The following is a 16652-nucleotide window of genomic DNA, read 5'->3' as shown; positions in this document are numbered from 1 at the left end:
AAGTTAGTAGTGGTACGATAGAATTAGACATAAATATAGACAAATATTTTGGTATAAAAATAGGTGATGATATATCTTTAAATTTATTATTTAAATTCTGATAAATTTTTTAAGTGTCCTATCACAAAAATGTTACCTCTCGAATACTACATAGTCTCTTACTTAATTCTCTATAATTATATGAATTACAATTACATATTATGTATTTATAGTATCCTCAATCACTTTTTGTTACCATTCAATTATTCATCCAATTGGAAACACAATGGATAATTATTATATACAAGTTACAATTTCTTTAAATGTTTAATGTTATCGAAAACAGAAATTTATACGGAAGTGCAAGAACATTTAAAAGATACAGTCGATTACTAGTGTTACGATTAAAATTATTGTATTAGTATTTATGTACCAGTATCCATAGGTTTATGCTCGGCTGATATCAGTTGATATGATTAATTCTCACTATGAATACTTGCACGCGCAGTGGAATTTACATGATGTAGACAAAGGACATTTTTAGCATTAGTCTATTCTCTACAAGGTCCACTACGTATGTACGTGTCTTCAAGGTGTATAAATATACTTTACTTGAAGTTACTCCATTGAACTCTGGCGTTGTACTTCGTAACATACTGGCCGTACGCCAGGGTTACGCAAGTCGCGCCCTGTTGACCTCCTTCTTCATGAAAGATTGACCTTGTATCTCGTTCTTGTATCTTAAACAGCGCAAACTCGAAACCACCCCAAAGACATGTACCTTATCGCAATTGTATTTATCAAAATTTTCTGCTTGTATTAATAAATGAAAATATAAAAAATGTTGATAATAAATGTTCTTATTGATGAGGATATAACTTGATCTATGTATTCATATTATATACATGACCATTACCAAAGTGTAGAGATAACGATCGATCGGTATGACGGAACTGCACTGTAATACCTGCCTCAAATCGAACAGGGTCACATCAAATTGTATAATACAAAACTCGACCGGTCATTATCCTTGACATAATGTTTTCTTATTTTTCTCTTCAATGTAATTTTCTTCGATTTTATAGACCGCTCCAGCAATTTTTATCATTAACGATTGTTGGAAATAATATTATAGTTATAAGAATGTTTATGTTAAAACCAAGCAATGTTGTGATTACATAAAAATGATAATTAAGGAATGAATTACATTAAAGTTAAGGTAAAGATAAATTGTTATTAGTTATTCCTTGTTGAAATAGGAAAATAATTGCAAATTGTACTCTGTTAGTACCTGGAGAACCAGTAAAGATGGGTGTATCAGGCGGGTATTTCAAATATACACACAACTTCTCTACGATATTTCTTCCTATAATTTGTACAATTCTTTCTGAATTAAGATATGAAGAAAGAAAACGATATCACTATACTCTTTTTTTTTATTAAACATTGAGTTGCAATCATCAATTAATTTTTATTTGTAGAAATATATTAAAAATATTGATATCAATTATTTTTGTTAATCTGCTATAATATCCGTGTTTGGTATTCATTTAATCACTATTGTTAAATGCGGAAGAAATCTTGGTATAATACGTAAAAATATGATACATATTTCATCGTTTTATAGAAATATATTCCCGCCAAACTACTTCGCGTTTCGAATACCTTGACACTAGCGACAATTTCTATATTTTCTTTACCGGAAACACGTCATAAGCGCGGTTAAACATCTAATTTCGAAATGACTGACCGTGAACGCATTCTATTTAATTGATATACACATGGTGACCGTGAAAAAGGGGAAGAAAGGCGTAGTGTCGCAAGATACGAAAGAAAGGTCACGAATTCGGGAACAGAGTACGCATTCGAAGTGTATGAAGTGTCAGGGTCTCAAGGTGCGGCCGTGCCAGAAGATTGAACCTGCGCAGAACTCTGCACGTGACCTGCGCAGCTATTCTTAGCAGAGGTCCGTTCAACGAGAGGAACTCGTCTCGGTCACTCGTCGTCCGGCGCGCGTCCGAAACGTAGGAGTGGTTCCTCCTCTTTATTTTGTTAACCCGTTTTCACACTAACTGTCTGAATCAATATGTCTGGTCTTGCGGATCCAGTGGCATTCGCCAAGGATTTCTTGGCTGGTGGTGTAGCCGCCGCTATCTCGAAAACGGCGGTTGCTCCCATCGAACGTGTGAAGCTATTGCTGCAGGTACAGCATATCTCCAAGCAAATTGCTGAAGACCAGCGTTACAAAGGTAAGCTATTTAAGGAGGCAATTACATTTATTCGATCACTTATGAGAGATTAATAAAATGGACAAAGTGTCAGGATACATAACATGCAAGTAACTGGAATCACAAATCACTGTGCGTAAGACTAGGCAACGAAACATACAAAACATGTGACAGGAACATTTCGCTCATATCGGGATTCTGAAACTGCCAAGCGTTTCCGCCAAGTTCCTCCACGGTGGTTAAGATCGAGATTACTGTTATGTAATATCATTTCATACTATATGTTAGTAGTACGCCAGTAGTAGTACTATCTAGTTTTAATTTTCTACTTTATGTAACAAAGATAAAGTTTCGGGTCTTACATAACTTTTGCAATATCGATTGAAGAGGAAGTCGTACTTTTCTGACAAACCAGTGGGTCGATATTCGGTGAAATGACTTGGGTACCAGATGGCAGTGCATGGCATTGCTCTTTGTACGGGATTCGCAAGTGCCGATCGATGACTATGCGGCTCAATATGGCTGCCTTTATAATATAAAGCATATACTCAAATTTTATTTTAAAGATTTTTTAATATGTATTTGATAATGAACAATTGAAATCATACTTACGAGAATGTAATTTATTGTACTATATCTAAGATGTGATGTAATTATGAAAAAATAAGTAATGTTTTATTTAAGAAAAAAAGAAAATTACGAATATATCAAATTGCACAGATTTAAGCGTGGAATTATTTTGCTGACGAATAATAATGTTTTAATAATACATAATCTTAGATTGTAGTTTTATGATAAACATTTAGTAGATAATATTTAATCATTCGCGATATGTTATCATTAAAATTTATGATATTTAAATTATACTAAAATAATACGATTTCATGACCTTGAGTATCTTCCTTTGCTTAGTATTAAAAAAAACGGATTTTTAAAGTTTCTGCAATGTTAACATATCTTAGTTATTGTAAAGATAATCTTATGTACTTGAAGATATGAAATATTATAAATAATTAAAAATCTATAGCTGACAATGTTCTGTTACATAACAGCATGCAGTTCAATATATGACAAAACAAAATTTATAGAATTTCTAAATCTAGCATTGAAATATTTTCATGTAGATATTCAAAAATTTTCATGAAAAGATTCTAATACTTTGAATAAAATGAAAAAGTAATTAATCTTGTCACTTATTATTCATGCAAAATATAATCTTTCTTGAAATAAAGTATGATGTAAATATATATTCATATTATTCCAGGTATGATTGACTGCTTTGTGCGCATTCCAAAAGAACAAGGATTCCTCAGTTATTGGCGTGGTAACTTTGCCAATGTTATCAGATATTTTCCCACACAAGCTTTGAACTTTGCCTTCAAAGACAAGTACAAGCAAGTTTTCCTTGGTGGTGTTGATAAAAATACACAGTTTATGCGTTACTTTGTTGGAAATTTGGCCTCTGGTGGTGCTGCTGGTGCTACATCTCTGTGCTTTGTCTATCCTCTTGACTTTGCCAGAACTAGGTACTTTTTATATATTATTTTGGTATTCGATTGTGATTAATTCTTAATTACAACTTGTGTGATAAAGTTTTATATATGGTGATTACTTACACTTATTATTTATAGGTTGGCTGCTGATGTAGGCAAAGCTGGAGGTGAACGTGAATTCTCAGGTCTTGGTAACTGTCTGACTAAGATCTTCAAGACTGACGGTATTGGTGGCCTCTATCGTGGCTTCGGTGTATCCGTCCAGGGTATCATCATCTATCGTGCTGCCTACTTTGGTTTCTATGATACTGCCCGTGGTATGCTGCCTGATCCCAAAAAGACACCATTCCTTATTTCATGGGGTATTGCTCAGGTACAGACCAGACAATAATATCTATTTTAAATCTTGATACAACTGCAATCCTTTTATTAATATCTAATATTTCTTGCAGGTTGTCACAACTGTTGCGGGTATTGTATCTTATCCATTTGACACAGTACGTAGGCGTATGATGATGCAGTCTGGTCGCGCTAAATCCGATATGTTATACAAGAGTACCCTTCACTGTTGGGCCACTATCTATAAGTCAGAAGGTGGTGGTGCTTTCTTCAAAGGAGCATTCTCCAACGTTCTTCGTGGTACAGGTGGTGCACTCGTGTTGGTACTTTATGATGAAATTAAGAATCTCCTTTAAGACATAATAACAATCCTCACCTCATTACCTTCACAACTACAATTGCAAGTACCATCTTTATTACCCTCACCATCCGACATAACAACAGATCAAGTGATTTCATGGCTGAAACAGTACACGAACTGTCGAGAAATTTGAGAACAGTCAGACTATGATCTTTTGGTAGCATCTTGTGAAATGCATGAAACTCGGCAGAATATGTATCTTGACTGTAGAAGAGAATTCGCTTAATTTATTGCCGGATTCAGTATTTTCTTGCAGCTCACATGTTCTATATTTCATATTCCCTTTTCGTAAAAAAAAACGAATGGATATGTGAAATGTTTGATACATGTGACTATATAAGCGATGGTCGAGACATAAAGTAGTAAAAATAATTATCTAAACAAAAAAGAAGAAAATAACAAAAATAAGCGTATACATTTGAGCAAGAGAAGGACGCGCGACGAAATACCATTGCGGCGACGGCGGGACGTGTAGACTTGGGCCGCCCCCCCGCCCTTACTCTCGGCCCGTTGTAGATAATAAATGATCATATTAACGATATCAATGAAATTCATCGAGTTTCAGTGACAGTAATTTAATTTCACACTCCAGACTACTACGTGTAAGATAATGAGAAGCGTTACTTGTAAGTGTATGCATCCAATGTGTTCATGTTAGGATGTGTGCAAAGAAACCAACAGATCAATAAAAGTAATGACAAAACATAGTTTTGAGTCTTTTCTTACCTTAAACATAACTTTTTAATTTTTTTTAGTTAAATTCTTTATCTTACGTTTTGTAACATACAAGATAAGATAATTATCTAAGTTATTGTTTGTTCATTAAATAGATACTAAAAATAAATAATATGCCTGCATTCTTATATAGTAAAATTATATTTTTAAGGAGTAGTGACAGTCACGTATCATATTTCATATTACATATTTCATGTTTCATACAATGTTTCATTATTATAAACATTCCAAATATAAAGTAGGTGTTAGCCTTAATATCATTAATCTACTGATACAGTGAATTAATGATTTTAAATAAAAATACTTCCCATTTTAATTTTGATCCTCAATCTACCTGAACATTTTGGAATGCTCTTAAAATACACATATAGTCTCTGCAGCAATACAGTAGTTTATATGAAAATGAGAAATTTATATATTATTTTTACACAATATTTCTAGATTAAATGGGTAGGTAATTGAACTTTGTTGTTTACACTTGACATTTATACAATACAAACAGAGATCTGAGAGAAATTTCAGAAGGGAATGACGAGAAAGTTTGGGACACAATATAAAATAGTGGATCTTATATACAATGATTTGTGCCATCATATCAAGAAACATATCATACAGTTGTTCTATTTGGATCTCCCGCAATTGAATCTAATATTCGAGATAAACCTGGCAAATTTAAAATAATTCTTAAACCAGGTATCTTTCGTAAAACATTTATGGCAACTGGCAGGAAACCACTGAAAAATTAATAACATTAAAATTTTAACTAGTTTCATAAAGAACGAATATGTATTCGGTAATAAAACAGATGTAGAATACATACCTGAATAATAATATAAAACCATACGTTTCTATGATCATGCCTATGATAGGCCAACCCATAAGTACTATAATAATTCCTCCTAAAAATGAAGCACTAGCTTTTATCTTGTGCCTTTGAAAAAAAAAGCTGAGGGTTCTCTTTGGTCCAATAACACATGATAATCCACATATAAATAAAATCTATAGAGAAATAATTAATTCAGAGGAATGTAATAATGTACACTAGATGCTTTCACAGATCTATGAGAACAGTTCTTACATTTCCAATAGCAAGAAGACCTTTATCAAAGAGTAGTAACATTCCAAGGAAAAGAAAAGATATACCAAATCCTGCAAGTCCGACTCCTATTTCTGAAATCAATACATAATTGTTATATAGTGTTTTGAAATTTACATTTCATTTCGTACTCATGAGAATAGTTACAGATCGTAGATTTTTTATAAATTATAAATTATTTATTACTTACTTTGCGTATCTGTAATTTCGAACATTATTTACGATTTGTGCTTTACGATGAACTCTTAAATTACTTTTTTAGTAATATTTCGACAAGATTCAGGTAAAAATTGTAAAGCATAACCTAACCTAAATCCACGTCATTAATTGTGATGTGACACTTTCCAACTAAGCACTATTTCTAGTCACCGTATAAAAACCGTATATTGAATACTGTATATATTTTGTAATAACCACCTTAGCATTATTTTTACAAAATTTAAATAAATTAAACACGCTCAATATTTATCAGCGAAAGGAACGCCATTATACATACATGTGCGTTCATACTTCATACGCATGAGATTGTCGACTCTATTCTTACTTTTTATTGTGCGATTTTTCAATTATTTAAAATACTTCTTGACGATTAAATTTAGGATACATACAGTTTGCAATAAAAAATTAATAGCATTAGGTATTTGATATTATTTACAATTTTCAATAAGAATTTTTCCAATAATTTTTTGTGTGAAAAATTTTATTTTAAACAAATTCATATCATTCAGTTCAAATTATATGCATGTAATTCGTACAACTTGTTATACATATAAGTTATATGTACTTTGAAGTATATAATTTGATGACAAGCCTATTTACAAATAATTATTTATTGTGGATAGGGGCTGTACAAAATAAATTTAACTTTATTATTCAGTATGAATTTCTTATACAAATAACATATAATACATTGTCATTTATAATGTTTAATCAGATGAAGGAATGATGAGATTGCTAATGGCGGGAAGAATGACATTATTTTACAAACAGCACAAAAAATAGACTTGTTCATTAACCGTTAATATGGCTAAAACTTAAGTCTACATACGACGTAAAAAACATTATTTACAAGTATTCCAAGGTACACGAATTATGTTGAGTAGTAAGTTCAGCACATCAAAGATGATCTGAGCCACTGAAAATAAATATTGATATTTTAAATAATAATTTAATTTTTTATATCTAAATCAAACCAAACTTTATATGTAACGTGAGTACCTCAGTTAAACTTAATTTTATGGTCCCATTTTGCAAAGGGTCTTTACTTTCAAATATTCCTATAAAATAAGTGTAAATATTAGCGCGCGATTTAAATATTTAAATATTAAAATATACAGAAGGAGGAGTCAGAAACTTAAAGTATACCAAATGCGTCACTCAAGTGCAGTATTGCCGAGACGAAGTCACCAAATCTGAGTGTCCCATCCTTTCTCATATAGCGAAGGATTAAAATTGAAAGTACATCCGTATTTAATTGGAATCCTAATAGAAATATTTTTCATGCGTTAAGAGTACGGATAGATGAATATCAAACATCGGTAAACATGTATATATATAATATATACTTACCCACTTCTAATAATGCATCTCGCAATCGTTCCGCTTTAAGTATACCCGTTTTTTCCTTCGTGTGATTTTTAAACGCTGCTTGCCAGTATTTTAAACTGCACATGAGATCCTTAAAGTCATTGAATTTTAATCGACCACTACCAGAGCTCTATATTAATATCAATGTAAGGAAAACCACCAGTAAATTATTATTAATTAAAAAAAATATTATTAAAAACAGTTAAGATAACTAATTTTAAGGATACATCCATTGTAAGAACTACCTGTCGGCATACTTCCATAGAAGCACAGCTTTTTATATAATCTATAAATGAAACACAATAATTTATCAAGTAATATTAGAAGAATCGATGAATTAATTTTTTTATTATAATTTTAGATAGTGCGAACTTTTACCATTTGGTAAACAAGCTTCGAGAAGTTCTTGCAATTCAAAAGCGTTTACTGTTCTGTGTTCATCAGCAAGTTGCAGAAACACGGCTTCATATTGTGAGAAACCTTTGCCTTCGAGGGGTGGCGCTTTGATGATGGCCGATTTCATTAAAGATGGCGGTGTATCGAGAAGTCTAATAAAATCATTATATATGTATAAAGTAAAATTATATTTTCAAGTAACCTGTTAATATTAAAATTGAATTACTTACTTAAGTTTTAGAGGCTTACTACTGTAGACTCGCAGTGTGAAACTTGTTTCTTGCGTAGGTTCAAAAGTAGTGGGTACCAACAAATAACCACCCTGGTCTAATTGACATCTGTGGCTCACTTGACGACTGTTGGTATATTGCGAGTTAACCAAAGATTTATTCTTTTTGAAAAATTGCTTGTTTATCGATTCTGTGCTATTTTTCGGCAAAGTGTACGCCGTGAAGCCTATCACCTTAATATAATACAAATGGTACAGTCATTAATAATAAAATTTCTAAAATAGGATACATTTAAAAGCTATAAAGAGTATTTCTTACTTTTATTTCCATGATAGAGTGTTGATACAAAGAGACAATTACTTCCTCCATTTCACTTAGGATTAGATGTAATTGTGGATTAATATGGAAAGTTTCTGCAACATATATAAATTTATAGAATCGTAGAACAATTTATCGTAATTCTAATAAGTGCTTACGTTACGTATTACCGGATTTCCGTTGTAAAACGTTCATCATTGGAGTAAACCGCGTACGAACCTTCATTGTTCCGACATCCTCCTGCGGTTACGCCCCTCCTCCAACTGCCTTGATAGAGTTTCATTTGCCAGGTATGTTTGCTATGCAACGATGGCTCATCTCTCGACGTTTCGGCATCAAGATGTACGACTTCTAAATGAGTGAACGTCTTCACGAAATCCGAATACGATATCCTATGATTCATGCGATTCCTGTTAATTATTTTTATTCACACGTTTGTAGCATTTATTGCAATTATCGCGTAACTAAATTTAATGAGGTGAGTACTCAAATAAACCTTATAACTTAAATAAATTATCAAAGCTTATTTTATAAATTAAGCTATTATTAAAATAAGTTCACCAGAATTCTCCCTCGGCCATATTTCTGACCGCTAAACGATCCCTTTCCATAGGAGGTACTTCATCCCATTCAAGGCCACCTCTCGCCCAAGCGCCAACATACTCCCTACCAGGTCCAAGAGGATTTCTTAATTTTACTAACTGAACCGCCTCGCCGTTGAATGTTTCCACCTATATTTTACGCAACGATCCATCATGAAATACGAGTCAGAATTAATCAAGATCATCGAACGATTATTATCTCTGGTATTTACCCTTTCAATAGCGTACAGCCTGTAATTGATCCCCATCTGAATGCCATTGGCGAGTTTCTCTGTACTGGCACGAATCTTAAACGAAGTAAAAACAAATAATTTAGTTTTTCAATAACACAATGTTTATAACATCTATAACGCCCATGTTTAAGCAGTTTTATATTTTTATGGGTATAATCGGAGAAATGGAATCTAAATAGAGATCCGAACGATCCGAGAGATCTAATTTTCTATAAATGTACAAACACCGATAGTCTAATAATAGCGGGCTTACAAAGTATTAAAGATACCTGCGGTCGATAATAAATTAAGAAGAAAAGAGTCACGTGTTGTTTACCTGCTGCTGATTGTTATTTACTGTACACGTGATAAGGGATGTCATATCGAGGAGTTTCGCTAGTACTCGCCCACACGCAGTAGGATCTTGGCGTATGGCGATACTCTCAGTGATTCCGCCGGTAAGGTCAGACAAACCATCCAACAGAGTTCCATACTTCAAAGCTTCGTACGATCCGTGCAATCTGAAAGCAAATAATAAAAAGTCAGTTTCTCGAGGTAACTTTTCTTGATGAATTCTTAAGAAACGACTACTATCCTAACATAACGAGTCTAAAGGTGCATGGAAAATCCTATTCATTTATTCAATTCCAACGAGTTGTCAGGAATTTTCACTCGCGTTGTTTAAATAATAGTGAAAACTCGTATCATGCAGGCGGTATTTTTTAAATTCAGGAACGTCAAGATCGGCTCAGGGAAAGCGGATGTCTAGAATTTTTCGACCTGCGACCTCTTCCCGTCGACGATGAGGCACCTCTGGAGAAATACCACGCGATCGCGATTTCTCGCGGGCTCCTCATCGATTCCGCGAAGAAAGTTGAGTCGACAGCTCGTTAATCTCGCTCGCCATGCTACCGGAATAGCAGCTTTTGTTCCACGAAGCGAACCTGCCAGTTTGATTAAGCCTGCGTACCAAGACTTTTCGTCTCGGAAATCATCGGTCGAGATAGAAAGGCGAGATCTCGCGAGGATTGATAAGAGGATAGGCGAGAAGGTAGCGATTGTATCTGCTCGAATGTGCCGTTCCTGCGGGAATTAGCGTTCTCTAGATAACGGGGTTTCTTTCTCTTGCTCTATGTTCGTGGACTGACTCGTCCCAGTAACGCCAACGCCTCTTCTGCGTCCACATATGCTCGCTCCTGGTTAGATAGCGAGCTTTCCATACTCACGAGAGTGTACGCCAGCGTACAAGGTGTTTCAGAAAGTTGGTTCCAAACTTTAGCGGCACGATTCGTAAATATAAGCAAAAACGTCTTCAAAAAATACGAATAAAATGATATACAAATATGTATCGTTAGTTTGGAAATTACAAGACGTTTCTAACAGCCTGAGTTTGTAACAATGTAATATAATGAGATAGAATTATTTAAGTCGCTTAAGCTTATCGAGATTTTAAAATTCGAAGATTAATAGTGAAAGAATGATAAAATATTAAATAATATAAGTTGTACTTTAGCTCCGGCAGGAGAAAATATTAAAAGCGAGAAAATGCTTTGAATAATTCTAGATATCATATATAGATTCCTTATGAAAAGATAAGAACGAAATATGGAATAAAATTTGTTCATTTAAGGCTTAGTTTACGAGAAAATTGAGTTTGAAAATTTATCGTCATGCAGCTTCTATTACACATATTATGTGACCGCCCCCTGTGTATATGTAAGAACTAATAAAAAATAAACGACAAACTAAGTTCCAGTAATAAAGTAATATACACGCGTTATTGAATTATGATAATCGCAACTGGGAATATTAACATTAAATTGGACGATCTTCTTTTTTTCCGATGAGTAGAAAATGATATTTGGACCCACGTCTATTGGGTCATTTTTGCTTCTCTCAACGAGTATATAATATACGTTCCCGAAGTTTGCTACTTTCTGAAACACTCTGTATACGTAGGTTAATCTCTAAACCGTAACCATTCACACGAGCCGTTCAAACAGTCACATGGGTATTTTCTCAGGGAAGGTGAGCGCAATGCGACCAACAGACAGATCCGTTTTTCAATTGTGTGCCTCGTATGGGCTTTGGATTCGGTGTGTTCCGCAATTTGCCGATGGCGGAAGTGGCAATGACTCGGAAGTGGTGTAGCGAAGTTGTTGGTCCGCGGCCAGAATACCAGATTGAAGCGGGACGAGTTAACAGGGTAATGATCGAGCCGTTGTCTCGACTATTTTCACTGATCGAATCACGTTTCGAGGAAATGAACGGTTCGACGTTAATGGCTGTCGTTGATTGAATTATGTTATGGTTAAATTGACCGCTCTTGATTTACAGTAAGAGCGATTTGGAACAGTCTGTTACAGCACTGGACAGATTGTAGACATTTGGGACAATCTGCTGCAGTGTTAAACCAAGTTTAGCGAAAGATAGATCAGATAATAGATCAGACTGGAAATTATACTAGAAAAAAAAAATATGTAGCAGCTTGTCGCAAGAGTCAGCGCACTTTCGAGCGAACATTCTGTCGACTATGTAATACCGCTGTCGGTTTGTGAGTCAACGGTAACACGAGTCTTGCCATTGACGTACTTCCGTCCCATGACCATCTAACGGGGTGATGAAGTCACATGCGGATGTGCAATGTCATTTACAATTCTTTCGTGCGATCGTCGCATTACGATACTTCGAATCACATCTATAATACCGTGACACACGGTAAAACAATTTCAAGATCAATGTACAATGCAGTTACACGACAGGCTACACATAACGTGTATACGTCGGCATAGCTAGTCGAGATTGCTTCGTAATTTAGGACATAAACATGACTAAGAATTTATAAAGATTATCATCGTGGTGGTTATTATCGATTATTAAATTCATAAGTAGCACGACGTATAAATCATTGTCGTTGTTCTGTAATCGAATAAATTAAAGATTAATTTTACTGTACCATGTCCTTCGAACTACTATTTATAACTTATCCGCTGCTCATTCTCTTAATTTAAGCTTTTCTTTGATGCCAAATTGAGGTACAATAGAGAAAGTAAAAGAAAAAAGAAAAAAGAAAGAATGAAATTTCTACACATTCGGACATAAGACTTTCGTATTGTTCGTACATAATAATGCGCAGGAACGAGGAACGAACGTGAAATGAATACTTGCTCCAGATATTTAAAAAAGTAAGAAAACAAAATTAGTTCTGGGTACTCGCATAAGAAGACCAGAACAGCGAGTAGAGTAGCTTTATCAGAGAATGAGAGGTATCCTGAAACTCGAACTCTTAATTATCTTTAACGTTGAAACGATTCGCTAGAACTACTTCCAACGAGAAGTTATATCTGCCGCGCTGTTTATAAACCGATAAGATTTTAACATTAAGGAATCAGATAGGTGGATGAACTGTTAATGAGGCTCGTTTTCGAGCGTCCATTAGCACGGTACGTTTGTTGTAGCAGTTTCGTGGCCTCAGATACGAGCGTGGACTGTGGTCACCGGTGCACTGACCTCCGATCCATTGCTGGCAACCAACGAACCGACTACTCGTCGAGTGAAAGTATCCGCGGATATACTTGCTTAGTATACCTACCCATGGTTGGCATGTGCGTGCACAAATATACAGCGCCGAATATAGCCCGGCATACTGGCGTATCCCGAAGCTATGCCGAATTCTGATTTCTCGTTGCTCGCGCGTCAAAACGTCTAGTGACCCATCGTTGAAAATCTTGTTATCCGAATGCCAACGCGGTGAATCATTATCCTCGAGTGTACGTTTTGCGGAGAAAAGCATTTTCGAATATTTGCAACGGCACGCAAGGAATGCTTTCTCTATTTCAAAGTTTAAACTCGATCGATCAAGTTCAATATTCGATTTGTCCAGTTTCTGAGAATCTATCTGTCATTGCGTCGTTGCGTTATCAGTGTTGATACGCGAATTTGCCAAATTTTCATTCGGTAGTATCTATAGATGAAAATTGGTTCACACCTTTTTAACAAACAAAAACGCGTTATAGGTTTTTTCATCATCTTCTACAAGATCACGAGGAGAAGGTACACGAATTTTCGTTATTGGCGAAATTGCAAGTATCGCATCTACAAATCGAATTACGTAGCACCACGTAAAATTATAATTACAGTAGATGACTCGTTCGAGTCTGACGAATTAAACATATGAAGATCGAAGTGCATATAGTATATACTAGTAAGAATCTTTATACATATCTGATTGTTTCAGATGGTCAGAACAGGCATCCGTTATAACCATAGTAACGACGCTAAATGATACTGATCAAATGCTCTATGACTTACAAAATAAACTCTGGTTCTGTCGGCGCTGGATTATTAAATGTTTCATGCTTTAGCATATCAAACTCAATCTGAAATTCCTCTTCTTAATAGTCACGCGAAAAGAGAATAGCATTGACCATCTTAAAGAGGAGAAACCGAATCGGTTTTAGCGAGTAAAAAGAGTTAATTACTTCGGGAGATCGTTACAGTTACAAAATAATTAGAAGCGAAACGTGTTATCGTAGGACTGGGGGTAACCAGTGAACGCATAATGCGTTACTTAGTGATTCTTTGTTGCTTCGAGTACCGTGCGGCAGGAACAGGCAGTGGTTTCTAATGGAAATCGCGGAGAAGCGCGTCCAGCATAATTCTTTGGCTAGTTGTGCACGCGCTGGCACGCGAATGTACGAGCTTTCTAACTGATTTTAATACAGCCGTCGGATTAATAAGCCTGGATACACGGTACGTCCCGGATCGACGGGATCTATGCGACGGGGTTATCGTGAAAGAGGGAAGGTCAACCAACGAATGGCTTCTCTCCCTGTGGAAAGAAGTGTGTCATCGGCGAGATTCTCTCGGTTGGAGAACGCGTCCCCTCTTCTCATCTCGCGTCCGTATCGAATCGAAACGCGTGGAATACTAATTTCGTCATCGTGGCAAAAATCATCAGTCGGTTTATCATTTCGGCCGTTATCTGCCGCACGGGATCTCCACGTGTGCCAAACGAAATTGGAATTGAGGTCAATGTTAGCCAGATAATATCGATTTCATATAAAATTGTGCATTTTTTATGAATGTATTTATAAAGAAAAATGTTCTTCGTTAGACACGGTTCGCTTGGACAATGTTCTAGAGAGATTTTTATCGCGTACGATTCCAGGAAATTAAATAAAGAATGAAAACATGTGATATCGTGGGGTAATTTCAATTAATATTCGCATCCGGACGAGAAACAAACACGGATTATGATTTAATTAGTAAGAATACAGTAGCGGATATAGAGATATTTTATTAATGTTTGTCTAGAAGAAAATTTGGTTAGAACGTCGAGCGCATCGTGTTAAGTTAACAACCAGACGATAAGAATTTAGTAACTAGATACTTATACTACTTGAGGCTACTTTTTATTAAAGTGCCTTCTATTCTCCATAATTAGCTGATGACAGGTATAAATTCCGTTTTAATACCGATAAACGGCATATTTTTAAACATAGCATATAAAAAAGGTTTATTATTAGGATAGCACAATAATCCAACACTAAGAAAAGTTCATTAATGTTAACAAAAATTCGAATTTTCCTAATTACCGAAATTTTTTATTGTAGTATTTATTAGCAGAATCTGGCTATTTACTACTTCTTTTTTTTTAAACAAACAGCGAAACACAAGAAATTTCAAGATAATGATCACGTCTAGCTCTTCAATTATCCGTACGATGATTCAATTATTCTTACGATTGTAATTGTACTCGAAGATCGCCAGTGACACAGCGTGCCAGCGAAAATTAACGATGAATAGCATCGAAGATTAGATATTTTCAAGCTTTTGTCGTAAAATTTGCCGCAAAAGTCGATTGACACAAAGATCAATCACATTTTCAATACAAACGTGAGACATCGTTCGGCTATAATCGGTTATGGAAGCCAGTTGATTTCAAGCGATTCAGCGTTAATCGACTGCATCGTACATTCAACGTCGAACGGAAGTCATCGAGAGACAGCAACACGCTATCAATTATTAATGAATCTCGACCTCGATTCCTTTGCCGAAGTTGTTGACCAGTGTAATCGTTGCCACGTACAGACGGCTTGTAAGCGACATTACGATACACCGTCTCTCGGTGGATGTAATCGAGCGAATCAAATTAATTGAAAAGAAAGACCAATGCTCGATGAATCGAACGATCGTCTGGAATTAATTTACGGGGAATTTATTCATCCTTTGATCAAGTCGTGACCTCAAGATTCAAGAATCTTTTTTACGTGTTCTCAGTTATGTTTCACTTACGAAATACACACTTTCAATTTTTTTTCAATTCGACGATTGTGTCAGGTTTAATGGTCGTGTCACGTAGAACCATTATCATCGCGGTATAATTTGTTAATCGGCTATTTAATTTTCGTACGGTATCGTGATGTGGCTCACGAAAGTATTTAAACACTTATAGAAACGTCTTCTGAATACACTATGTAGGTACATTATATTCGTAAAAATGTTGCGGTCAAATATTTTCGTAGCCACCGTATGTTACAACGTTTGATCCTTTTGTTCTGCTTTCTCTTGGCAAAACGCAGTGCAACCACGACAATTTCTTATTACACATGTACACACACACACTATTGTGATGCAAGATGTACGCGTTTGATGATGAAATTATAACGAGCTGTGTTCTCGACCGTTAAATAAGGGTATGTGCTACGAGTGTTGGCCTTTAGGAGAGCGTATGATCAAAAATAGAAAACTCTGACGAGTAAGAAAAAATTGGATAAGTTTACGTAAAAGGAATTACCTAAACGGATTGATAAATTAATTGATGGAAATAAATGAAAAGAACGCACAAGGATCGATACGTTCGCATTTATATCGCAATGAAAATGGTAAATAGTCAGGCTACACTAGCTGAAACTCGAAGTTGTTAATGGAAATCGTGTTTAGTTGACCAACATCTGAACAGAATGAACAGATCAGAATTTAACTAATTTCAGACGTATCTCGATGTGTTTGGTTAATAGAAATTGTAAATCACATAATTAAATAATTTGTATAAAATTTAAAGGAAGATTAGG

General features: G+C 35.0%; 3 protein-coding genes across 5 annotated transcripts in view; 1 reads left to right on the top strand and 2 right to left on the bottom strand.

Moving 5' to 3' along the window:
• Positions 1–1906: 1906 nt before the first annotated feature.
• LOC117233403 (ADP,ATP carrier protein 2) lies at positions 1907–5107 on the top strand. The gene is made up of 4 exons (XM_033493690.1): positions 1907–2228; positions 3472–3733; positions 3839–4073; positions 4153–5107. Exons 1-4 carry the CDS (start codon positions 2066–2068, stop codon positions 4393–4395), a joined length of 903 nt encoding a protein of 300 aa, XP_033349581.1. The 5' UTR covers positions 1907–2065; the 3' UTR covers positions 4396–5107.
• A 279-nt stretch (positions 5108–5386) lies between these two features.
• On the bottom strand, positions 5387–6771 carry LOC117233404 (vesicle transport protein GOT1B). Of its 2 annotated transcripts, none has more exons than XM_033493691.1 (4): positions 6422–6771; positions 6214–6305; positions 5956–6134; positions 5387–5869 (listed from the first exon to the last, which is right to left on the bottom strand). In XM_033493691.1, exons 1-4 carry the CDS (start codon positions 6444–6446, stop codon positions 5743–5745), a joined length of 423 nt encoding a protein of 140 aa, XP_033349582.1. In that variant the 5' UTR covers positions 6447–6771; the 3' UTR covers positions 5387–5742. The 2 variants fall into 2 exon arrangements, with proteins under 2 accessions (XP_033349582.1, XP_033349583.1); XM_033493692.1 differs by having other exon boundaries at positions 6418–6769.
• A 299-nt stretch (positions 6772–7070) lies between these two features.
• LOC117233300 (calpain-C) overlaps positions 7071–16652 on the bottom strand; it is a 38256-nt gene continuing 28674 nt past the window's right edge. For both annotated transcript variants that reach the window (XM_033493460.1, XM_033493461.1), the window contains exons 6-17: positions 9914–10097; positions 9577–9651; positions 9324–9493; positions 8982–9154; positions 8763–8857; positions 8445–8677; positions 8197–8366; positions 8046–8104; positions 7801–7948; positions 7597–7713; positions 7450–7508; positions 7071–7366 (exon numbers count right to left, since the gene is read on the bottom strand). In XM_033493460.1, coding sequence (XP_033349351.1) covers positions 7340–7366; positions 7450–7508; positions 7597–7713; positions 7801–7948; positions 8046–8104; positions 8197–8366; positions 8445–8677; positions 8763–8857; positions 8982–9154; positions 9324–9493; positions 9577–9651; positions 9914–10097 — 1510 coding nt within the window. In that variant the 3' untranslated portion in view covers positions 7071–7339. The remainder of the gene's footprint in view (positions 7367–7449; positions 7509–7596; positions 7714–7800; positions 7949–8045; positions 8105–8196; positions 8367–8444; positions 8678–8762; positions 8858–8981; positions 9155–9323; positions 9494–9576; positions 9652–9913; positions 10098–16652) is intronic.

This window comes from Bombus vosnesenskii, unplaced genomic scaffold (assembly GCF_011952255.1).
Source record: "Bombus vosnesenskii isolate JDL3184/JDL3185 unplaced genomic scaffold, Bvos_JDL3184-5_v1.1 scf7180000013295, whole genome shotgun sequence".
NCBI lineage: Eukaryota > Metazoa > Arthropoda > Insecta > Hymenoptera > Apidae > Bombus > Bombus vosnesenskii.
This window is presented reverse-complemented; position numbering and strand designations above follow the sequence as displayed.